Raw genomic sequence first — 25,299 nt, 5'->3', positions numbered from 1 at the left:
TAGACAAGCGAAATGAGGCAGAAGTTTTGAAATGCATGTAATTAATTACCAAGCGGAAAACTGAATTGCATATGGTTATGCATTTAACCCCTTTTAATGTTTTCCATGAGCACGGCTTCTGCTTGCCCAACTGTGCCCAAACAGCTTTGAATGAGTGTGGCTCGTCTGCTTGAGATAATACCTCCCCATGAGCGTTCTGAACAAGACTCACTGGTTTCCAGGCTAGTTTGTGTATCACTTCACAGATGACAGCACTAGCTTGAAAATTTCTTTTTTTTTAAGCTGCCATTTCACACTTTTTTGCAACTTGTGTTTAGAAAGTGTTTAGTAAAGGCAACACATGCGTTGCTCATGTATGAAGATGGAAAAGAAGCCTTTCATCATCATACAGCCCTTCCGGCACTAAATATTCAGATATCAATGTTATATTCACCTGTTTCTTGAAGATAAATTATTTCACTAATTGTGAAAGACACTAACAGGCCATGAGAAAAACTTCACCTTGTTCATTTAAGTGAACATATGCTTGAATTTTTTTGTCAATTAGAACTTTTTAGGAGCAAAAGATTTTATATCAAAATTTAAAAAAAAAGAATGAAAAGTTTTAGACAGAAAATTTTACAGAAAAGTAAGACAATTAAGGGGTTAATTTAGAACTGAATTTTTCAAATATCTGCACATTCCTAAAGAATAGAGAACAAATTCAAGGGTTACCTGTCTCGTCTCAGTCTCACTGCCTTGACATCACTGGTGAATTCCAGCTCAATGACATTCAACTTTTTTAGGTCGTCCCACACCATAACTGCAATATAATGACACAAGCACCAATTTTGCTTTTCACTGAGCACATAATTAAAGCGATAAAACATCAGTGTCCTGGTCATTTACCGCAATTTCATAATGGAAGTCCATTGTAGTTCAAGGTCATCATCTAACTTATATACTTAAAATATTGCCATTGCCACGCTCCTTTCTCAAGTTTCCTCATTGTCCCATTACACATGTAAGTGCAGCCTTGCGCAACCATGTCCATTGGGGAAAGAACCATCGAGATAATTGTAGAACCTTATGATGCGATTAAGAACACAACGGGAGCATTACAGATTCGTCTGGAACTTACGTAGCCGCTAGCGATAGCGCTGGAATATTCGACGGCACATGCGCAAATGCAGACGGGCGTCATCGCTTGTCAGTTGATCGACGGCCGGCGCTCAGTTCACCGCTATCCGTGCCAATGTGTATTGCTGTAACCCGATTTTCCTTTCACCGGCCACAAGTTCGGCCAAATATACAGTTTCATCTTAGTCGTACTGACAACTGTCGACATCAATGTCACAACTACATGACAATATAACTGAAATGATTTATTCTGTCATTATAAATAATTTTATTTTGCTGTTAATTGTATTGCAGTGATAGTAATACCATTTATGTTGCTGTAGTTATGGCTATATTTTATAGTTTAGTTTTTGCTTTACTTAAATAGAAGTGTTTCACTGATATTGCACTTTTTTACGATTCCCCTAAGCATTTTTTGATACACACATTCTTCAACATTGGCTGCCTAACAATTGTTGGACTAAGAAACCCTAGACAACAAAAAGTCTCCATTTTGTGTGTCACTACTTTGTTAACCATAAACTTGAAATGCATGTTTTGGAACGCATTTTTCACAAAAAAGTGGCCATACGCAAATGATTATTAGCTACCTGGCACCATGTCTGAAAAGTTACGAGCTTTAAAATTTGTGAGAATCTAGTGAACACCGTGTGAGAAGTAGGAACACCACATGCTTCGAAATCCTAAACACACTTTTCTTTATTCTTGTCACATCAGCATGCCCTTCATCACTATCTCTCGATAAAGCACACAGTTTGGAAGAGCAGACTGACGAACAACACATTGTTTATAAATCACAATGACGTTTTCATATGTTCTGATGGTGCCAATAATATTAACTTCTGAAATGTACATACACCTCTATGCCCAGCTGCAACATTAGAAAAAATGACAGCTTTGTGCACAGAACCCCCACAGAACAATGGCATGCATGCCTTCACCAGTCGTGCTAGCTAATTTCCACTCAAACTGTCAGTACATTTTCTCAGCTAATGTCAACACGACCTACATTAAGAGCTAAAGGGTCAACAACAACACGTTTGGCATCCTTCATGAAGCTCCCACCCAAGTTTCCCACCTAAAACCAGCGACGAAAATGTGCACCTGTATGAAAAGGTAACTACAAGGAATGCTCTAAAAGTGTTTGACATCACGAAAATGAGTAAGCACGACTGGATGAAACGTATAAGGTTATTCTCTCTCACACCAATGGCTGTGAGAGAAGCTGACATTTCTTCAGAGCTTGTAAACTGAGCATAGCGTCTTCTCATCATTGAATGTTTGCAAAATTTCTACCAACACTTTGTTTTCAAACAAGCAGATTTCTTGTTTTCAGCTAAAATTGCAAATGTTATCAAATAAGTAGAAGTACACTGTCAACATCACGGAAGTTGATTCGTAACGCTTGAAAACGGTTCTGCATGCACCTTGGAAGTAAAGTGAACGATCATGTTGCTATGGCAAAATGAATGTGGTTTTTCAAAATAGCTCTATGTACAAGGTGCCTTTTAAATAAATTTTTAAAATGCATTTCAGCCCATAATATGTCATATTCTATGTAATTACAGGGAAGGTGATGAAAAATTCATGATAAGCTACACAGAGGAAAAGAACTGTCGAAAGTATGCAAGCTTTCATTTTGACATACTATTACGGCTTGACAACGCCTCATCAGCTCTCCCTCTCTCCGAGAAAAGCACAAATAGCAAAGTGGTTGTAAATAGCCCAAATGAGTAAATAGGAAGAAAAGTTTTCATTTATGACCAAGACCTAGAAATAAGTACGAAAAAGAAAGAAAGCTGTAGCTGCAATTATGACCTCTATGAATCTTTCAATACGTCCGTGTTGGCAGTCTTTCCAATTTGATTGATATGTGGGGTTTAACGTCCGAAAACCACCATATGATTATGAGAGACGCCGTAGTGGAGGGCTCCGGAAATTTTGACCACCTGGGGTTCTTTAACGTGCACCCAAATCTGAGCACACGGGCCTACAACATTTCCGCCTCCATCAGAAATGCAGCCGCCGCAGCCGGGATTTGGTCGCGGGTTCCAATTTCAGCTGATGCATCATCGAGCGCAGTCCAAAACATAACTGTTGATGCGACAATGCTTCTACAGCCCCTTTAGTCAATGCACTGGATGATGTAATACTGAAACCATGTCAACAAACGCGTGCATTGATAAATTTCTACCACCGCATGAACTTTGGACATAGCCTAACACTTAGAAAAAGAAAAAAGCAAGAGCTGATCATTCTAATTTTCCCAGTGAATCAGAATATGTAGCTGATTACCAATTCAGCAGGGAAAACTACAGAAAACACCCAATTCTACCCAGTACACTGTATAAAAGGTATATATCAGATTGTACCAGGAATGCATATGTAGGTGCTTTCATGCGAGAAAGACCTGCACTCAACACAACCTAACCTGAGGCAACTTGGAGTTATAAAATATTAAGTTAAAAAAAAGGTAGCAAAGAGCTCCTGACTACTGACTCAGCCACATCAATACACAGATGCACAAATAAAAACTCAGTAGATTACCTAGCAACTTTGGTAGCACAGTGGTTAGCACTTTTCTTTTAAGACATTTTTTTTTAAACCGAGTCCCACCTTTATATGCAACATTACTAACAGCATGCAACACTGCTTCATGCAGCAGGTTAAATATATGCTTGAAAAAAACAAAAACAAAAAAATACATCATGAAAGCGTGCTATGGGCAGTGTTCATATGAAAATCATGGTCCTAATGCAAATAAAAAAAACTAGATTCCGTTGAGCACTATAGCTGGAGTAGTGTTTTGATAATTCTACGGACTGCAACACAAAACAAGATTTCAGGCATAACAGACTCATTGCGAACATCAACTTGAAGCAAATGTGCCAACACAAATTTCCGAAGCTGGATTTACTCTGCCACAGACATATGACTCTGAGCAAGTGTGAATGTAGATAAGATTTTGACATTGAAGTCTACTTTTGCATGGCACATACTTATATTGGCACCAGCATGATGTCAGGTTATAGTATCAATTCTGGCGACTTCTTCCGAAGTATGACTAGTTGTGATGACGTCGGGTATCAAAATATGCAAAATGATAACTTGCGCAGCACCGACAGATCCAGAGAAGGGAGCTGTCATAGAAATGTCGCAATATTTTGGACGAGAACGTGGCAAGCTCGTAATGGCAGTCAGGGTACAGCAGGAACACAAGCTGACCTTTAAAAATGCGCGATTATTCTTCAGGGTGCACTCACTCTTATTAGTACATTTTTTAGGTTCTTGAGGACCTGCCTATTCATCTGATGCAAGAAAATGACAACAGAAAACTGTTGTGTCAGTACCCTTTTCAAAGCTTTCCTTTTGGGGTTCTAGCCATAGCGGAAGACAAGAAAACGAGAGCCTAAGATCGTTAGATGATGCGATTCCGGCAACAAGAAAATGTCTAGGTGAGCTTAAATAACTTGTACTAAATATATCTGAATGGAATCCAAAAACTGATTGCATCACAAGAAATCGTCAGCCATTCAATGGTAGTGAACGTCAACTGCTGGTATACTACGAGGCCAAAAACTAAGACATGGCAGTTGTTGAGCCACAAAGAAACGCCAATGCCGACCTTTGTTTGGTGGGTACCTCGGCTTGCGTCCTCCTCCGACAAGAGCGAGGTAGTTGCAGCGGAATAGCATTTCCACTATGCCAATGCCGCCATCTGCAAAGTCTGATAGCATAACACTATATTTGTAAGATTAAAGTATTTTGAAAAAGGTCCTGCAACACATTTCCAAGTATAGCACTCTGAAACGCGGTTCCGAAAACACAGCACGGTTTATTAATGCATCTCCGCCATTGTTCCAACTACTACTTTTTTTTCTCCTCAGCAGACTACCCACTACTAGCTTATGTACCAAGAATGTCGTGCCAGAAGAAGAAAGTATGCCACAGATAATCACGTCCGGGTCACCAAAAAATATAGCACTCTGAAACGCGGTTCCGAAAACACAGCGCGGTTTATTAATGCATCTCCGCCATTGTTCCAACTACTTATTTTTTTTCTCCTCAGCAGACTACCCACTACTAGCTTATGTCCCAAGTGTGTCGTGCCAGAAGAAGAAGAAAAGTATGCCACACAAGTAATCATTTAATGGCCTCATTAAAGGAACTTATTGCCTCCAGATTGAGTGACACAAAAAAATACTTAGAATCCGACAAGTACGTGCAGAGTTACAGGGATTTACCCCCACTTTACAAAAGCACTGACACAAAAAATTCATTTTTTTTTTTTGCAGCAATATGTCGCTTATGACAGCTAGAAACCTCGTTTGCACGGGTGCGCGACAGTTACTTATTTAAAGATGTTTTTATGTCAAAGAGCATAAGCTAGGCAGGAGTAGTTCTGGAGGCAACGCACACACAACTGGGCACGTGATTGTGACCACGCACGAGAGCATGCGTGAGCAAGCACTGCACTGACAGCCAACACATGCAATGTCGCAGAAACGGAGGGAGAAATCGCAAGTAGCGCAAGTGCAAGCAGTCAGTAAACACAAACTCATGGCATAGGCTTGTCTACATTGCCGCTGTGCTGATGTTGGCGTTCGGAAATGCTCCAAATCTCGCTCAGTCGCACAGCATGCACTTCAAAATTGAATTTAAATATGTTCTAGCTATATTTACCCTTGATATAGAGTTAACATTGTGCCTGTCTCTGCATAAACCGATCTCAGTCATTATCTCGCGTTTGAAATTTTGTGTCCGAGCTCCCTGTGTAATTTTGTGTAAGCGCTTTCTTTCACTTTTGTATCAGTAAGTGTGGTGAGAGTTACTCAGGAGGAGGAAATGACAAAGAGGCAAGAAGCTTTCCATTCGTCAGTACATGCCATGACCTTGAGCTTTTTTTTTTCTATTGAAGCCATGTTCGGATTCCTGAGGCAGAGTGCAGGCTGTGACGATGCCTTGAACACCAGAAGCATATCGTGGTCTCGAAAAAATGCCGAGAACAAAAATCATAGCCGCTTCCAGTAACAGCAACGTGCAGAGCTCGGCGACATTCACATCGACGCAGCTTCTGCCAATTTTTCAAGTTACGTAGTGCTGCTGCAGTAATGTTATCGATGTGCTGGGTCCAGTTAAGGTCCGAAGTAAGCGTCACACCTAAATATAAATGTTTGTTTACTTTAGGTAGCATGGTGCCATCGGCTGCATGGTTGAATAGTGAGGGTTGTTTTCTTTTGGTTATTGTGATCACAGCGGATCTTTTTTTGTTTATTGACATCTGCCATGGTTGGACCAATTCGAAACTGTGTTGAGGGAGGCACTCAGCACAAGGCACTCGGTATGGCTATTGATTTCTTAATATATAACACAATCGTCAGCAAAAAATTTTGTTGGAGCCCATGTTCATTTCGATGTTGTTAATGTAGGTTAAAAATAACAAAGGCCCAAGAACTGATCCTTGTGATACACCTGATGATTCACAAATGATATTTTTGATGTAGCTTGTTCAAAGAATACAAATTGTTTTCGATTGAGCAATAAATCCTCTATCCAACAGGTGAATGATGTGTTACCTAAGTGGGCTTTCAGTTTCGCAATTAATTTATTACGGAAGACACTGTCAAATGCCTTTTAAAAATATAATAGAACCATATCTGTTTGACTGCTGCGATTGAGGCTATGTGCAAGGTTATGTACAACTTCACTCAATTTTGTAATGGTCGATAAGCCGCTTAAAATCCGTGCTGGTTTGGAGAAAGTGTGTGTGTGTGTGTGTGTGCGTGTGTGTGTGTGCGCGCATTTTCTATATTCCGTTCGTTTAACGTTGTACGTTACACTGGTGTTTGGTGAGCTAGATGTCCCATTCCGTGACCGTTTTCTAGTATCATCTGTCGTGTGACACGTGTAGCTGTCAAAATGACATTTCGCGACGCTAAAGGTCGGACTAGCATAGCACTGCTAATAGTTTTGACGCATGTAATCGGGACTGAGCGGCAAGTCGCCGATCGACCTACCACTAATACGCGTGCCCAAACAACTTTCTTAATTGCGTGACCGGTCATAAAGCATGCGGCTGTCGAAAACAGGTATATCCTATTCTGTCCGTGTACTTAAAACGTGTCTCCCACTACGGGACAGTCATAAAACTCACCCTGTTTCTCCTTTTCCTTCAGAGGATCACAGTTGTAGACCCTGAATCCATCCTCCATACCGCAGGCGAAGCATCCTGTGAAAGCGGACGAAACGGCACCACGAAACAGTTGGTGGTACGCACTTCGCTGAAGACGGAAATAGAAGCGAGGGGCGTCGTCGTTTGCCAATCGCTTCGGATAAAGTTCGTGTCAAGAGCAGTGACCCCCTTTTGCAACAACGTGGCCAACAATGCGGCTTCATCGCGACACTAAATCTCGTAGACCAGACGCGTCACCTTTACGACGGCACTAGAATAGCAAACATCCAGCTAAGACGTCATTCGAAGCGCCGCTTTTAAGTCGCAGCAGAATGTAAAACAGTGACAGCTCCCAGTGCATGGTAGCCCAAAAGAAAACGTGCTACTTCAAGTCTAGAAACGGGCAGTTAGTTACAAAGCCTTTCGTCACACTCCCATGTTTTACACTACCTTGGTCCTGGTTGAAGCCGGCGAATAGGAGGCCGTTGCCATAGCGGTTACGCGGCCAGAGGTTCATCATTGTAGACGTTGCACCCGAAGGCGGACAACGTCAATTTTGCTGGTTGTCAGAAATGTGCTATTGTGGTACTGAAACTGCTACCACCACTCGCAAGCTCGACATCTCGACAAGCACCACGTCCATCACCACAAACAAAAACAAATACAGGTGCTACAGTAGGAAGCATTAGTTTCGTACTAATTTCTCCGTTGACAGAAAACTTGCGGAAGGAAAAAATAAAAAAAACAAGCGTGTCAGTTAAAATTAATATATATAGATAGTTTATTTGCAATTTTTATTACCTTGGCGTTCAAAGTCACACAGCAAATGACAAGGTAGAGTTGAAAATCTCAAAGGCTATGCTTTCTACCCAAAAACCAGCCAAACTTGTCTGCACACACACACAAAAAAAAATGTTACTGCATAGTTTCCTGGATTTCCCTTGCCTGCGGGATTATCGACGGTCACATGAAAAACGGCCGTCGTCGGAACTATGGTGGTGACGCCACCTAAGTAGGAATGTCTTCAAATACAGTTTTACGTTTTTGGAGCCTAAATGCAACAAAAATAACGTAAAAAGTTTTTTAAAGGCGTAAACGTAATTATAATTACCCTACGTAAGTGACGCCGTCATTCAACAGGCAACTCCTTCAATACAAGGCATAGCCTCTGAATTCAGTACCAAACGCTAAAATTGCCGATCTTAAAGGTCAAGTACAAAGATCCTTATTCCTGCGTAGGCAGCGTTGCCATAGATGACGGGTGTTTCGCGCTCATTCGGCAGGCAATGGAAATCTAGAGTAAAAAAAGTAAAGAAACATTTTTTCGTGCGTGTTTTTAAAACATGTTTTTGTACAATGCACAAAATACAACTTGAAGCAGTCAAAATATGTCGTAATTGTGATGTTACTAACACAATGACTATGACGTAATTATTACAAAAAACATAGCCTTAAAAATTTGCAAGTTCTAAAGTTGCGTTTGGTCCACTTTGGCCCATGGTTTGGCCTGACCACGACCGGCTTTTTATTTATAAAGCCGGTCGTGGGCCTGACCCAGCCTGACCACACGTACTATCCGCGTCATAAAGTTTCATACAAATATTGTATGAAACTCTATGAAACTCTTCCGCAGTGTTTGTATGACGGCTGATATTTCAGTAGAAATATCAGCCGTCATGCAAACACTGCGGAATCAGGGCGTAGATGAAATATATATGAACATTCTGGAAGAAATCTGCAGGGGATCAACTGCTACCATAGTGCTTCATAAAGAAAGCAACAGAATACCAATCAAGAAGGGTGTAAGGCAGGGGGACACAATTTCCCCAATGCTATTTACCGCGTGCTTACAGGAGGTTTTCAGAAGACTAGAATGGGAACAGTTAGGGATAAGAGTCAATGGAGAATACCTTAGTAACCTGCGCTTCGCCGATGACATTGCATTGCTGAGTAACTCAGGGGACGAATTGCAACTCATGATTACAGAGTTAGACAAGGAGAGCAGAAAGGTGGGTCTTAAAATTAATCTGCAAAAAACGAAAGTAATGTACAACAACCTCGGCAAGGAGCAGCGCTTCGAGATAGGTAATAGTGCACTTGAAGTTGTAAAAGACTATGTCTACTTAAGGCAGGTAATAACCGCAGAGCCGAACCACGAGATTGAAGTAACTAGAAGAATAAGAATGGGGTGGAGCACATTCGGCAAGCACTCTCAAATTATGACAGGTAGATTGCCACTATCCCTCAAGAGGAAGGTATATAACAGCTGTATCTTGCCGGTACTTAGCTACGGAGCAGAAACCTGGAGACTTACAAAGAGGGTTCAGCTTAAATTGAGGACGACGCAGCGAGCAATGGAAAGAAAAATGGTAGGTGTAACCTTAAGAGACAAGAAGAGAGCAGAGTGGATTAGGGAACAAACAGGGGTTAAGGATATCATAGCTGAAATCAAGAAGAAGAAATGGTCATGGGCAGGGCATGTAGCGCGTAGACAGGATAACCACTGGTCATTAAGGGTAACTGACTGGATTCCCAGAGAAGGGAAGCGGGTTAGGGGGAGACAGAAGATTAGGTGGGCAGATGAGATTAAGAAGTTTGCGGGTATAAATTGGCAGCAGCAAGCACAGGACCGGGTTAACTGGCGGAACATGAGAGAGGCCTTTGTCCTGCAGTGGACGTAGTCAGGCTGATGATGATGATGATGATAATGATTGTATGCATGGATAAATTAATAGGAATGTACTATTTAGATTGGTCAGCGGCTAACGCTATTTTGATACTTAGAAACCCAAACAGCACCAAACAGCGGCAAAAAAAAAAAAGAAAATCGGGGAGCAGAACTTCCTAAACACTCAATTTTTTTGGAGGTGACCTTTATGAGAGAGAGCCTTGAATTTTACGGTAAAGTAGAATTTTTAAAATGGCTCGGCTGATTACAAGCACGGTGCATACAAGCAACCATGGAGGAAGGAAAGGAAGGAAATTTTTCCTTTCTTCACCCATGTAAGCAATGCACCTAACAACACTGTCCTTATATTGACTGTGTTGCTCTAGTCAGTTTGCAGTTTATCCACAGCACACCTATATATGCTATTTCTTTATTCTTTGCGTAACCGTGGTCGTGTGGGAGTACAGCGGCAGTATTCACCCCCCCCCCTCCCCCCCCCCCCTTTTTTTTTTCTTACGCCTTGCGATTCTTCTTTTCTCAACGGCGACCCAGCCGCCGGCTATCTCCCCACCCTTCACTTTTTTGCGCTATGTCGGCGACTCGGACGCATATTCGACACAACGCTTCTCTAAGTTGTGAAGCGTGTTAACGCTGGCACGGTGCTTTCGTTCACTGCAAGTCAGCTTGCGCACCCTCTCACCTCACACTGCCTCCCCCCTTTTGCAATACTGCCCCCCCCCCCCCCCCCCCTGTCTAGACACATGGGGGCGCCTGCGCCAGCAACTTTGTCGGCGAAGGTCTGTAGGTCAGCACCGCACACAGTCGTACACAATGAACCGTATATGCGCTCCCTCTCCGTTCAGATGCGAAGCAAGAAAGTCCACGTAACCACGGCCGCGGCAGCGCCTCCGTGACGCGACGATTCTCGCCGAAGGAAACCCACGGTAGCTGCGTGCTAAGGTGGAGGAAGGGCCGGGTGGAAAGCCGGCTTCACCGCTCCTGTTGCGGGCTAGAGTAGCACTACCATAATTCACTACCACACAGGCTCTTGTGTTCTGTGGTCCACACTCGGGCAGCTCATGTCTGTGAAGTGCAACGCATAGTTAGGCACACGGCAACTGTTTTACCTCAATTTTATTAAAACCAATCGTTCAAAGAACCCGTCATTCAAAACTCTCCTTTAGAAGACTAAATGGCGAATCACCCATTTAGCTAATAACATTTCCTGTCAAAACTTCCATGAATAAAACCAAGATAATGCTTTTTAGCATCTTGTCTGGCTTGCGACCTTTATTTCAGCCTTTAAAAATGACGAGGACGCTTAAGCACTTTTTATGATGTAAGCCTGGCGACTAAAGAACTCGTGACCGATTGCCGAGCGTGTTCGGAAGATCAGGCATTCGAGAGGTCAAGCCCAGGAGATCAGGCATTCCTGGATCTTTACCTGAAAGCTGGTCATCCCGCACTCCTACTGCTCCGAGTGGGATAATTTCATTATTATCGTTATTCTTTAAAATCTTTTTTTGCAACTTCGCTCGGTTCCCAAGACTCGGCATATATCCGCACTTGCCTTGCCTAGCAAAGAGGACATTGGGGACGAACATATTTTGCCACACCCTTAATAACTACTACTGTATTAGCACACTTAAATTAGTAATGTAGGCCTGAGTACTTGTTCTATTGAAGTCGAAAGCCACAACGTGTCCTCTAGGTGCACCTTTAGTTAGCCAAAGCCAAGGGTTGGCGTGGTGTGAAAGTGGGAAAAATCTGTCAATTTTTAAAAAAGAAACTTAGGCTTAAATTGGTCTACAAAGAAATGTGTTATTCTAACGGATATTGCAGAGATAAATGAATTATCCCTGCAAGTTGGTTCACATTGATGCCCCACACTGCCAGCCCGATATTCATCTCACAAGCAGTTTACTACGTAACACACATAAAAGAACTTTTGCGACAAGGAAGACATTGCATAGCTGCGTACAGGCGAACACAGAAAGTTCTCCTCCCCCCACCCATGCTTGCGAGCCCCGCTCGATAAGCGTGAGTGCTGACAAGCAGTGCGGCTTAATGTTCCATATCCGTTGCAAAGACATAAAGTGCACGAGCGGTGGTGCACTGTTCCTATTAATACCTAAAAAAAATCAGATCTAAAAGGTTCCATGCCCATTAACGAAATTTTAGTAAATCTTAGTTTTCTCCTCGATTGATTTGTGGGGTTTAACGTCCCCAAACTATCATATGATTATGAAAGACGCCGTAGTGGAGGGCTCCGGAAATTTCGACTACCTGGGGTTTTTTAACGTGCACCCAAATCTGAGTACACGGGCCCACAACATTTCCGCCTCCATCGGAAATGCAGCCGCCACAGCCGGGATTTGATCCTACGACCTGCGTGTTAGCAGCCCAGTACCTTAATCACTAGACCAGCCTGGTGGGGCTAAGGTTTCTCCTCATTCACGGCCACTCCATACGTGTGACTAAACAGCTTAGCCTTCCTGAATGCTACTTATGCCTGCATAAATATACGTGATGTCGTAATTTTTACATTACCACATTTAAGCTTAAATATTGTTAAAACACATTTGCTCAAACATGCTCACCATGCAAATACTATATGTAGTGGAAGAATTGCTCCTATGGAAATTAGTAAGGTGGTTTTACTACATGGGATGTGCCTTTGAGCTACTATCCCTCCGACTTGATAACATTATTTGCATACTTTTTCAGTTCTTAATGCATCTCGCGACACCAACTTTATGGGGGTGTACATTATAAGCTAAAAAATATTTATCAAAATGTATTTTCTACATCGCAAAATTACAGGAATGAAATTGAACTGCCTGGCCATTCTAGGACTGGGAATGAGCTAAGTTTTTCCATTCCGAGGAATTAAAAGGAATGGAATTGCGACAAGCCCTAAATCCTCGGAATGGAATCGGAATAAAATAGAGGTGCCCATTCCGCAACACTGCTTAGTATAGTCCAGTTATCATCATTGGCAAGCATTTTTGGGTTTCATTTGATGCAAATAGTACACGTTAAAGCCCGTCAGTGCGTGGCTTTTTTGACATGGAGGAATAGGTGTATAGCAAAATCGTGGCTCACGCAAAGAATTGTGGACTACAGTGCCCGTCTGCATCGACTTTCCGATTCTCATGTTGTTTAGCAGTTCAGTGTGACACCTCCCCCATGCTCTCTGTTGTAATTTTTGCACAGGCAGTACTACCTTTTTCATCTGAATGTGGCGCGCATTACTCTGAATCAAACACACATCACGCTTAGCCAAATAAAACACACATAAAAAACAATCCTTCGTTTTTCTTTTGTAACAGCAATCAGGAGTTTTCAAATAGGGGCCCCAAAGCTCTTTGTGTATGGACACTTTGGGTCAAGCAGGAGCGAAGAGTTTCTGAATAAGGTCTGCGGCGCTTTCGATATTCGCTCTATTCTTGGTCATGTCACTTCAGTGGGTGCCGTTTCGTTTGTCTGACCCAAAACTATTGGGGTAGGCTTCGGGGATCCCACTAAATTCGAGAAACAGCATCGCCAACACGAAACCCAAATGCAGTTTGGGTGTTGCGCATACGCAGTGGCCTTGACACCAATTTTTGAGGGCCGTGAAGCTTTGGGGCCCCGATTCGAAAACTCCCTAAGACTTCTTTGAAGTCTAGTTGGTTCATACTACAAATATTATTTGCTGCACAAGCAAAAGGAAAGAAGAAAGGAGGCACGAAAGATCACAAACTACCAGCTGTTTATTGTCAGTTAACGAAGCCAATACAAAGGAATGCCACAATGCACCAACGCAATGCAAAGAATGTTGCTTTTCTGCACATTGTGATGGCATTGTGGGGCATGCCTATACATTGGCTTCAATAACTGACAATGAACAGTTGGTAGTCTGTAATCTTTCCTACCTCCCCTCTCCTTTCTTTCTGCTAGTGCAGCAAATAAAGTTTTTGGCTCCGTGAACGGCACAGATATGAGAGTTCTGCATGAAGATGTGTGCTCAAGAAGAGAACGTAGCTAGCTTTTTGTTCCAACACTTTTATTGGTTTTCTACAACCAAGGCATCTGGTACATCAAGGAGTGAATGCAAAGCACACTTTGGCATTGACTTTCATATGTAGCAACAAAAACAACTAGACTACGCAGAAGCATTGAATATTGGTTCTGTAGAAAATTGAAAGGCAATCAAATTGGACTATACGTATCAGGTACATTTCATGAAGGTTCAACCATCAGATTCAGATGCTGGCTTTCACTCTTGAGTTCCACTCATGCAGATGGTTTCATGGGATGGTTTCTGGAAACGTGGTTCATTCGCTACGACACACTGGCTTGCAACAGCAACCCACTGCCCACTACTAAACGTTTGCAATGACATGTGTGACTAATGAATTGATCGACCTCCGCTTATTTTTATTTTTTTGCCAGCATCTACTGAGGATACCACCTGTATAGGAGGCGGAACGTCAATTACTTTGTTAATAATTGTTGTGTTAACTTGAGGTAAAGCTTTCACAATCAGTTACAAACCCATTTTAAATGCTTCATGCTGCTATTTTCTAGCCACCTGTCAAACGCGACTTGCTGAAAGCCTCAGACGGAGGAATGCTCCACCGGCATACCAAGAAAAGGGATAGAAGCTCAAATGACAAAAAAATATATATAAATTCCCCTTCCCACCCCCCCCAAAAAAAAGAAAAGCCAGGGCGGGGGGGCATGTAAACTTGGCAAGGTGTTCAGTGGCACATTATTGATTTACGGGATGTAGCTTTACGAATAAATATACCCTTCACACGCACTTTGCTTCAAACCAGCCAGACGTAGGTCTTTGACAAGTATGTTTACCTTTAGACATGTAGTATACAAGTAAACTCCGAAGTCGGTCTTCTGCAGGAAAGATATACCTCTTAGCGACCTGTTCTCTTGAACTGCAATGGGAGCCGTCGAAGTGGAAAGGTGAAGAGAATATTGTAAAAAAGAAAGTTTTAAAAAATGGAAAGCGTGCAACGTCGGCCTTTAACGAGTGTGGCTGTTGGATGATTTTTTACAAAAACAGAAGCAACTGTAATTTTCGTTACAGTTACTCAGTAAAAAAGTAACGGGGTTACAGTTACAAGTTACTCTAAACTGAAAATAACTAGTTGCATTTACAAGTTACTGAAGAAGGTAACTAGTTAATGGTAACACGTTACTAGTACATAACTAGTTACTGCCCAACACAGAATACATCAAAAAAAAAATTACACCATTTCCCTAAAGCTATTAAGCTCCGCATCGTGGTTGTGCAGCGCAAGCAGTCAGCTTTTTCAATTAAGAAACTTGCAGGCAGACGCTGCCTGCATCAGCTTTGCGAGTTGCGGTGGCGAGAAATGCCTAGAGGAGAGGGGTGAGCGAGCATAGGTTTGTAGACGCTTTCTGCGTCGGCATTGCGAGGGAGGAGAGGGGGAGTATAGGAGAGGTGAGAGAGGGTAGGGCACGTGCATGTGCAATGCAGGAGCAAGCGCAAGCAGCTGTTGGAGAGAGCGAAAGAGGAGAGTCGCGCATGCGTAATGTGAGTGCAGACGCCAGCTGACACGTGACATGCGAGTGAGCAAGGGATTCTCCGCATCTAAAATAGCGCTACTTTACGCATGAAGAAGCGAGCAACACATGATGGACCCTGACTACCAATAGAGATTTGGCATGTGCAGGGTTCTCCGTTATGAGAAAGTCTTAACAAAGAAAAAGCTCTGTAATAGATGCAAGGATTAAAATGAAGAGACAAAAGGGCTTCTTACAACGAGCCGCCATTTGTCCTAGTCTTTCTGGGTCAAGGAATGCAAGTGAGCAGTTCTTTGAACGCAACATTAGGTGTCCTTGGCCAGGATTATTGTCAAAAGACGTGTAGACATAACCATGCGCATTAAAGAGACCGAGAAGCAATCTTTAGGATACCTATTTTCTCTAGTGCAACACAAAGTTTATCAGTCAGATTGTCTAATCAGGGAAATGTAACATATGCGTAAAATGACACGAAACAGTCGTAGCTAGAATTTATCTGCGGCGAATATGAAGTCGTAAATGCACATGACGACACCTGCTGCAAACAATGAGCACGGAAGCAGTTCGTGTTTGAGCACAGTGGTTTTTTGTGCATGCATGCATGACACAAGAATGCACTGTGGCTGACATGGTTCACTGGCTGCCACACAGGCAGTGCCATTTCTTACTATGCAGCTCCTTTCTCCAAGTAAACAGCACACAACAGAGCGAGTATGGATAATAAAATACACACCCTAAATTTGAGGACTAATTATGGCATGCATGACAGCATCAGCTGCATGACAACGAGCAGCAAAGTGATCAACTTCATATTCTAGCATCAAGGCTCTTCTGTTGGGCATGACATATAGTTTAGTTACTTTTGAACAAGATTTAAAAATATAATTTTTTCTCACAATGTGGAAAAGATGCTCAAATCTGTCACTATATTTCACTGTCATTTAATTTCTACCAAGATCTAATCACACATTTTGGCCAGTTGTCGATCTCTGTAAAATATGTGAAAGGTCTGAACGAGTAAAGGTATGTGACAGAATTAGCACCCTTTATGCCATTTCCCTCCCTGCCATGCGCAAACCCTCAGCCATTGGTAATATTTGTCTTCGATGTTTTGTAGATGGTGTTTGCAAAACCATACATATCTTGCTGTGAGAATTGATGATTTTTCGCTGTGCTGAAGATGATGAGAACGAGACAGGGGCTAAAGGCCAGGTGGTGCTCAACTGGCACACAACCTGTCCTGAAGTCCCTGACTCCTCCTCGTTTCGTTAACTGCAGCCTAACGATAACTCATGAACCACCACCAACTAGCCCAATCCATCGCTCTGCTAAAAGTACCATCATGACCTTGAAGAGTTCAAAGTGAGTTTTGAGTAAAAAAGCAGCGCTGGAACTCAGCATGCAAAACAATTGCAAAATGGTTAATCTGTTCATGATGACATAGATACACGATTAATCCTGAATCAGCCCCTTCTCATGGACCGCATTCACAGAACTTCGTGGAAGATTTTAAATGAAATTGCATTCAGCGACACATTATTCATGGTATATCTCAAGGCAAGCAGTGTCATCTGCTATGAAGCCACCATCTTCCAGTGAGACAACATTTATGGGAACCGACACATGCCCCAAGTAGAGCACTTGGCTGCCCCTGTACATGATCTCTTGATCTGGCTTGACCCAGCTGAATTCGCCGGTAAATTTCATGTCTGTTGAAAAGCCCGAGGGATCAATGAAGCGCACGAGTGAAGCCTTAGTAGGTGCTGTGATAAACTTGTCGTACAGGCCTTCGATTATGTAAGGGCTGTACCGGATAGCATTAGAGCGTGGGTAAAAGCACAATCGTGGAACCACCAGATATCCTTGCAAGTAGTACGAAGGGCCGAAACGATCTTGACGCCTCTGGCGACCACGTGCGTGACTCACGTAAGTGAAATCATCCCAGTCGTCTATTTTCCAAATACGTGTCGGCGGGTTTCGCACTAGAGCTTTGTTTTTGTCGCCAAAGACAGTGGCAGCCAAGAGCATGAGGGCTTTGGATGCACCCTCACCCGTGAGTGTCGGCTGGGTAGAAAGCTCTTTCGCTAAATCGCAAATCTCTTCGGTCACAACGGCAGCCATAGCGCTGGGAATGGTATCGGTATCGCGTCCACACCCTTGGGCAACGGCATCCTTGATCGTGGCTTTCAACGAAGTCAGGTTCTTACGGTACTCCGATTCTAGGAGTTGTCTCGTCACTACATCGTTCAGAATCTGCTGACGCTCGATCGACGAAGTCACGCTGCTCAGATGGCCAGCGAATTGAGCACGAACAGCATCTTCCGTCTGCTCGGTGACTGACGTCACGGTGCGATCCAATTTCGCCGACAGGCGCTGTTCGAACGTGTTGAGTCTCGTCTGTAGCGAAGCATTGTCCCGCGACAGGTTGCTCAGCAGGTCTCTGACCTCCATGAGCGCGTTAGCCGAGTTTTCGTTCGCTGACCGATCCAAGTCGTCGGACGTCGGAAAGCAGCAGCCCGATGAGACGTGGTCCGAAATGTCCCGGTGCAGCACGCTGGCGCCGCACGTGGGACACTTCGCGCTGTGAAATCGGCACGCACTCGCGAAGTGATCCAGCATGGCAGATGCGGTGTCTTCGGCTACGCAACCGTTAGTGGCGTTCCAGCAACGTACCCTGAGTTCTAGGACACTGTCCCTGCTGTGCGTCGACCACGTTACATCGTCAGTACTCTCAAGGGTTTCTCCGTCGATCGGACAACGCTTCATCCCGCTGATAACACTGTCGAAGCATTGCCGACAGATGTGGTGACTGCAGGGCAAAGCGGTAATTGTTTGTGGCACCAGTCCGCAAACGCTGCACAGTCTTGACGACGGTAGCGGACTCACGAACGTCGTGGGCCGCCAGTCAAGGTCCGTACCGTAGCCGAATACTGTACGAGTGCTACCAGCTGCAGCCATGGCTGCGCTTACGCTTGGGATACGCAAGAATGGAGTTCAGGGCAAGCTTAAACTATATCAGTACCGTCAGTACATTGTCCGAAATAGCCGCGGCACAAAACACCTAAAACGTGCGCGCAGGTGGCAGGCGTCGGCTATCTAGCCACCTTATGTCAGCTGTACATCCTAGCCAAAGTGGTGGTAGCGGTTAGAAGATGAGAAAAGGCACCTAATTTCTGCAACCCGGTCGGGAGCACGGCGCAGTGCCTGTAGCCAAATTAAAATTTCCTATGCATAGTTCACTATTCCATTTCCTTAAATGAGTTTTCCCACCACCTAGTTCAGAAAAGTGCAGGTGCAGAAAAAGCGGTGCCAAGCGGTGCAGTGAGCGTGCAGCGCCGGTCGAGCAAGTGCAGGTGCAGCCTCAACCACGCCTCGGCACTAGCCGACACTAGCGCGCGACGGCTACAGCCAAAACGAAGGCGTGAGTTGACGTGAGTGCAGGCCGGAGAACACCTTGTAGTGTAAGCCTAAAATAGCCGCCTCCGCCGCCTTGTCCGATCAATACACGGCCGTGATGGCACTTCTTGTGACTGCGATGGAATTGCTGGACTCGAGCAGCGACGACGATTCCGTCAGCGGTGCCGTTTGCAGTGACTGCGACGATGAGTACGACGATGCGTGCATCTTGGTCGCGTGCGCGTTGGTGCGCGACGATGCCAACCGTGTACCCGGGTACGAAAGCATTATCGGCAGGTACCATGAGTATGAATTCAAGCGCCTCTTCAGGCTGTCCAGGGAGACTTTTGATAGTTTCAGGGCCAAGTTCAAGACTTCAGCCTTCTACCCAAGGGCAGTGCAAGGCCGCCAACAAATCAGTGCCGAAAAAACATGCCTCATAGCGCTTGTGTACCTAGGCTCACAAATATCTATGTACGCCATAGGCGACAAATTCGATGTTACCGAGTCGTCTGTTCATGTTTGTGTGACACGGGTCGTTCACTTCTTACACGCTATTAGCGATGAGATAATTTGCTGGCCTAGTAGCGCGGAAGTGACCCGCATAAAGAACGGCTTCCTCGCCAAAAGTAAAGGCAAGGGCCCAAGAAACACCATCGGCTGTATCGATGGATCACACATCGGGATACTCACTCCAAGCGAATCTACGCAGTCTTACTTCAACCGGAAAAAGTGGCCTTCGATAATCCTGCAAGGAATCTGCGACGACAGGAACAAGTTGCTGAACGTGTTTATTGGGTTTCCAGGTTCGGTTCACGACGCCCGTGTCCTGAGGGAGAGCCCCTTCTTTGCACGCGCAATTCAGGAATGTGAAGACAATTATATACTGGGTGACAGTGCATATCCACTGATGCCATGGCTCATGACCCCATTCAAGGACAATGGAAGTTCTTTTCCTACGTGGAAAAAGAGCTTCAATAAACGACACAGTCAACAACGAGTGCTTATTGAGAACACCTTCGGCCTGCTTAAACAGCGTTTTAGGAGGCTCTACCTTGTTGATGCAAAAAGTGTGCAACAGTGCTGCTATATAGTTATGGCTGCGTGTGTGCTACACAACATGTGCAACGATGAAAGGGACTTCCTTGAGGAACTTGCAACGCTTCCCCAAGAAGAAGATGTGGGCAATGATGAAAGTGAAGGAGATTTTGATTGCAGTCTGCCAGGCTACAGTCAGTCTCTGCGAGAGTTCATTGCAAAGGAACAGTGCTAGAAGTTCATCTTTGCTTCGCGATTTATTCAGTGTGCAAATGTTTTGCGAAGTGGGGTGCCGCGTCTAGAAGCAATGTTTTTTTTTAACAAATTAGATGGAGTAGACACTGCTAGTGTTATAAAAGTTTATTGCCCATATTATAACCCGTCCTTATTTGAGAGTACGTCGATCAACCGATCGAATCGCTGCATGCGCTCATCATGCCGCTTTGCCTTTGCCTCTTCCCATTTTTTTCTTTCCTCCAGTTGTTTCACTGCTGCCTCCTCTTGCTTAGCTCTCGAAGCTTGCATTTTTTCTAATGCCTCCAAGAGCGGCGTGACTTGGGACCTACTCTGGCGCTTCCTTTTTGGCGTTGTGCTGCTCCGAACTTTGGATGCTGTGTTGCACTCGACTGGGACTGCTGCATCTTGAGGTGCTTCAGTGATGCTGGTGCTGTTGAAAGTAATTGTACAGGTGCCATGTCATTTCCAGGCTACAGCACAAATTAAGTAATTTTTACTTACTCTGGACTTGCACTAGGCAGGATTGTTTTTCCAGGCTCCAAGAGCAGCCTTGGATTTACACTATGTTCTTTTTCCAAGACTTCTGCCAGCTCTCTGTAATAGACACTATGAGAATCACTGAAGATATGAAGACACAATCGTAACTTACTCTTCATATTCACAGTTCACACGGTGGTGACCTGAAGAATTGTTGTCTTTTTTTGACTTTTTATATGCTCTGTCCAGCGACTTCCATTTGTTTTCCACTTGTGTGGCAGTCACGTTGCACAAGAACTCCGTATTGATGGCCTCAGCCAACTTCTTCCACAGAAGCCTTCTTGTGCTAAACAAAAAAGCAAAGCACAGTTAGTAGGAAAGAAGGAAGCGACGTAACGTGACCCAAGTCTTGCAGTAGCACATGAACCTTTCCTTAGTACTTCATATGTGTAGCTTTCAGGGATAATTGCTAGGGATGTTCGATTATTCGAAAATTTTGGATAATGAATCAAACAGCACTGTATTCGGTTCCTAAGTCGAATCGAATTGCACATATTCTAAGTAACAAATATTCTTTTAATAATCGGCACTGGCGGGAGAACCCCAAAACAACGAAACAGCTACAAGTCATTCTTTCAATCCCTAATGTGACCTGTACGCAGCCCAAGCTTTTGCAAGACTACCTACACTATATTGATTGTCGAATGAATGCGCTTCTGAAAGCTCCATTCTTGCTCAATTTTTACTGCACTTTAGCTGTATCGCATTTATCAGCTCCTGTCTTCGTCTTGTAATAACCAAAGGTGGGAACTACGAGTGCTTGCAGCTTCACGACTAGCAACAGATACAAGTTTTGCGTTTGCGTAAATTGTTCTTGCAGATGTAAATTTCAACGCCCATTGTTATCCGCTTTTAGTGCGCAGGCCATGTTGTGATGACGGGTTGATCTGCTCCGTTACATATTTAGTTGTATCTGCAATGTTTGGTTGTAAATTGTTTTGTTTTTGTGTCCCAATTTTATTTAAAGTGAGGTGACAAAGTCTCACGTTGATAACGCTAGTCAATGCCGTAGTTGAACCTACAATTACAAAATGTTACGAATATTCTAGTTCCTGCTGCATACGAGATTACCTTAGTTTTCGTAATTGTGGTATTTTGAGTAGATTCAAACTGACTGTAATGGCCTTTGTCGAAAGTTTGTGACTATTTGTTTCAAATAAAATGTTCTGTTCTAAGGCTGTTTTGAAAATGGTCTACTTACTATTCAAACAGTATTCAATTACTATTTGTATTCTATTTGGTGCCATTACTATTTGACTCTTACTTGATTAGGTTCCGAAATTCACTATTCACACACTTCTGATAACTGCGAACGTTCTTTTTGTGCGGGAAGCATTATGTTGGAGAAGTTGAACATTGTGTAAATCACTCTTTTGGATCATAAAGCTTCACTAAGGAGACAGCCATATTCTAACCTGTCTTTGCATTGTAAAACATGCAGCTGCGCAACCTTGTTTGCTGACACGACGGCGCAGTCTAGGTTCAAAGATAGGGTAGCACGTGTCAAGAAGCATATCTCTTTTAACAATGAGCTGCACCATCTTGAAAAGTGGCAGTGCGAGAGAAATGCGGACAGACAGTGAAGACACAAGGACTGCAGGGCGAGACTTGCTAGAGATGTGCCTCAGAATAACAACATGCAATTCCCTCTAGTGCAAATTCTCAAGGCAGCACTACACTTGCAACATGGCTTGAGCTTGGAGGTGCTGCACCTTTTCGGCAAGACAGCGGTTGTGCAATGCCCAACACAAAAGCACCGTCGCTGTTTTTGAAGATCACTTGACTTAATGAAACATTACGAATGCCTTCGTTGTGTATATATGTGCGTGACTATACATACTGTTTGTGTGTATATGTAAACGTATATGTCACAGTCAGGCGCATAGCCAAAATTTTTTTTCAGTGGGGGGGGGGGCAGTAAAATGTAAATTGCTGGCAGTAAAATGTAGGCAACAATAACCATCGCCATTGTGAACTTCATGCGCCCTTATCTTGTTGGTGCTTGCCTAGAGTGAAACGGAATAATAAAAAGCTGCAAATAATTTTGGACATAGGATGACATACCGAAGTGCCCTGGTTTTTCCCACCAAGTCCTTCATTTCCGAGTATTTGGCGATGAAGAACCTTGTTTTTCGGGCGCTCCAAAGCTCTTCCACATCTTCAGCCGACGCGGCTGCTGCTGGAAATGCGGCTAAAGCCCCATCGCTGTCAACGTCGCCGTCGCAGGCAGGAGAAGGCGTCGGCGGTTGTGCCGGAGGGGGGTCATTTTCACGATTCCCTGCCATGAACCGCAACGTAACGCGCTTGCCGTCTGCAAGGGCGAAAACCAAGATTAAAAATACCGACATAGCATAAGCAATGCTACGAGGCTGTTTGCTGACCGACTACGACTCCTGGCCGCTAACCACGTTTTTTGGCAATGCATGCAGCCTGACTTACCTGATGCCTCATAGACGTAACCGTTGGCGTCCGTCATAAATGACCCGTCGGGATTGTGAAGTGCCTTAACTTCCTTTTGAACGCCCTGAACAACTATTTGCAACGTCGTCTGCTCTGGCCTTGGGGGGGACGCCCGCCATGCTGCACTACTCTGCACCTGCTTTGGAGTGCGTGCACGCCGGTACAGAACTCGTCAGGAACTAGGCTTACACCTAGACAAAACGAGGGAGCCAGTGCAGAGGGTGCGACAGAGGGCGCGCGCTGCTCCGGCAAAACGAGGACGAAGGTGCTGCACCCTTTGAACTGGTTCAGCCGGTGCAGCCAAAACGAAGAGACCAATGGAATGCGCCAGGCCCTGTGAGGAAGTGTTTCGGTTCCCCCGGTGGCACGAACCATTTCGAGGCAAAACGGTTCGGTTCACCCAATAGCCGCTTAAAACCGACTTGACTTGGCTTAAAGTGTATGAATAGATGGCGTTAGAATCGGTGTGTTAAAAAACACTTTTCAGGCGATTCGGGCGTTCGTTATTCTGTGGTTCAGGTAGAGTTCCTCACTAGCTTGTGACACACAGTCTGTGGCGGGTTCATCGTATTCTAGTCGTGATGTTTTTTTCTCCGATGCTGGTGTTGGATTGGACTGTAATCTGTTTGAAATGGCGAGAACCGCCTCTGCCCGTGGGGTCGTGGTCGCTTTCTGTTGTTAGAAAGTGATTCATACGCAAGTCGCTGCCGCTTTTCTTAATTCCTGTGATGTCGCCGTGCTTATCGAGTAGTTAACGTCATTCGCCCGAAGCACAGAATTAACACCTACCAGCCCGAAGTGTTTGCCACCAAATCTACAAGCAATGACAACGAGTATAAAATAAAGGCCTTTGGAACGCGATTTGTGAATATTGGTCTGATGCATGTACTACGCGGATGTATGGTAGGTGCATGCGTGTTGCTTGAGGACCGATCAAACAGCTGGTGTCACATGGGAGGAAGTATATACTGTGCCAACGCTTTCATTGAAGCTTGTTCTTGCGTAAGTGCGCGAGATAGATACGGCATGCACAAGTTGGAATTAGAGAACGTTCTTGTCCGAGTGGCTTTATTAAGCAGTCGCAAATGATGGCAATTTGTTTGCTTAGCAGTGTGTGTTTAGAATGGGGTAACCAACAGTGAAGGTAGTTGTGTGTGGGCGAGGAAATTAGTTTCCTTTGTTGCGGTGCCTTCCAAACAAATCCGTTATTTCTTCTCTTCATTGCGTCGGTCTCCTGATGTGGCACTAAATTTTGCTATGTGCTCTTCGTGACACTTCCTCTCGCTCTAGAATGCTCTAGTAAAAGTTGACGCTAAAGTTCAGCTGAAGTGTTTAAAGTTCCTTGCAGCTAACCACAGCAACATTTCTTTGTCTATGTTATCAGACGGACGCTCGTTACTTGGCATGCCTTTTATAACGCAAAACGTTTCTTTTTTTTTTTCATTTACTGAACAGTCCGGAAAAAATCGGGGACATTTGTCCCGACTGGGACAGCGCGGGCAAAGTCTTGGACAGTCCAGCGAAATTCGGGACGGCTGGTAACACTAGTTTAGGCAAGTGTATAACAATGAAAAAAATGTAATAAAATAGAAGTTTCATTGCTGGGAGCATTGTTGAGCTTCAATTGCTAACCCGTAAAGGTATTTTTAAATGTTAACATTGCCGCAATACATCAGTGTCATGGGGTGAAGTGCTTGCAGTGTATTGCAGTAAAGCATACATTATGCGCGCGCGTGTGTGTGTGAAATGGAAGCGTAGCACTGCTATTAGGCCTAATGCGATGTGCCGTGCTTTGTCTCATTACTGGTCATGCGACAGACGGCATCAGCACCAACTTCAACCTTTGTAAAGAGTCCATATGTTCCCCCCATAATTATTTTTTTTAATTGTGGCAAGTGATTCACACTGCGGTAAACTTCTAGTATATCGCATGAATAATTTAAAATTGTTGCATGACCCCTAATAAAGAAGTGAAAGATACCTGTGACAGACTCCTTGGTACTCCAGATTTTGTGCCATCAGATATGTGCTCTAAAATGAAAATGATCATTATTAGTGAAATATATACTCAGGCTAGGTATTGAAGATGGTTGTGCATGTTTTGCAAATTTCCTTTTAAAAG

At 44.0% G+C, this 25,299-nt stretch overlaps 2 protein-coding genes across 2 annotated transcripts in view; both read right to left on the bottom strand.

Moving 5' to 3' along the window:
• The window catches only part of LOC119180187 (WD repeat domain phosphoinositide-interacting protein 3), a 47,680-nt gene extending 39,728 nt beyond the window's left edge, over positions 1-7,952 (bottom strand). The window contains exons 1-4 of the mRNA XM_037431329.2: positions 7,742-7,952; positions 7,274-7,348; positions 4,745-4,846; positions 715-802 (exon numbers count right to left, since the gene is read on the bottom strand). Coding sequence (XP_037287226.1) covers positions 715-802; positions 4,745-4,846; positions 7,274-7,348; positions 7,742-7,811 — 335 coding nt within the window. The 5' untranslated portion in view covers positions 7,812-7,952. The remainder of the gene's footprint in view (positions 1-714; positions 803-4,744; positions 4,847-7,273; positions 7,349-7,741) is intronic.
• Positions 7,953-22,283: 14,331 nt separating this feature from the next.
• On the bottom strand, positions 22,284-23,492 carry LOC142767215 (uncharacterized). The gene is made up of 2 exons (XM_075868473.1): positions 23,157-23,492; positions 22,284-23,028 (listed from the first exon to the last, which is right to left on the bottom strand). Exons 1-2 carry the CDS (start codon positions 23,191-23,193, stop codon positions 22,724-22,726), a joined length of 342 nt encoding a protein of 113 aa, XP_075724588.1. The 5' UTR covers positions 23,194-23,492; the 3' UTR covers positions 22,284-22,723.
• Between the last annotated feature and the right edge of the window lie 1,807 nt (positions 23,493-25,299).

This window comes from Rhipicephalus microplus, chromosome 7 (assembly GCF_043290135.1).
Source record: "Rhipicephalus microplus isolate Deutch F79 chromosome 7, USDA_Rmic, whole genome shotgun sequence".
NCBI lineage: Eukaryota > Metazoa > Arthropoda > Arachnida > Ixodida > Ixodidae > Rhipicephalus > Rhipicephalus microplus.
This window is presented reverse-complemented; position numbering and strand designations above follow the sequence as displayed.

Coding starts and splice junctions, on each gene's coding strand:
- LOC142767215 (XM_075868473.1), bottom strand. CDS start 23,193: ATGACGGACGCCAACGGTTACGTCTATGAGGCATCAG. Junction 23,029..23,156: donor TTACGTCTATGAGGCATCAG/GTAAGTCAGGCT, acceptor TCGCCCTTGCAG/ACGGCAAGCGCGTTACGTTG.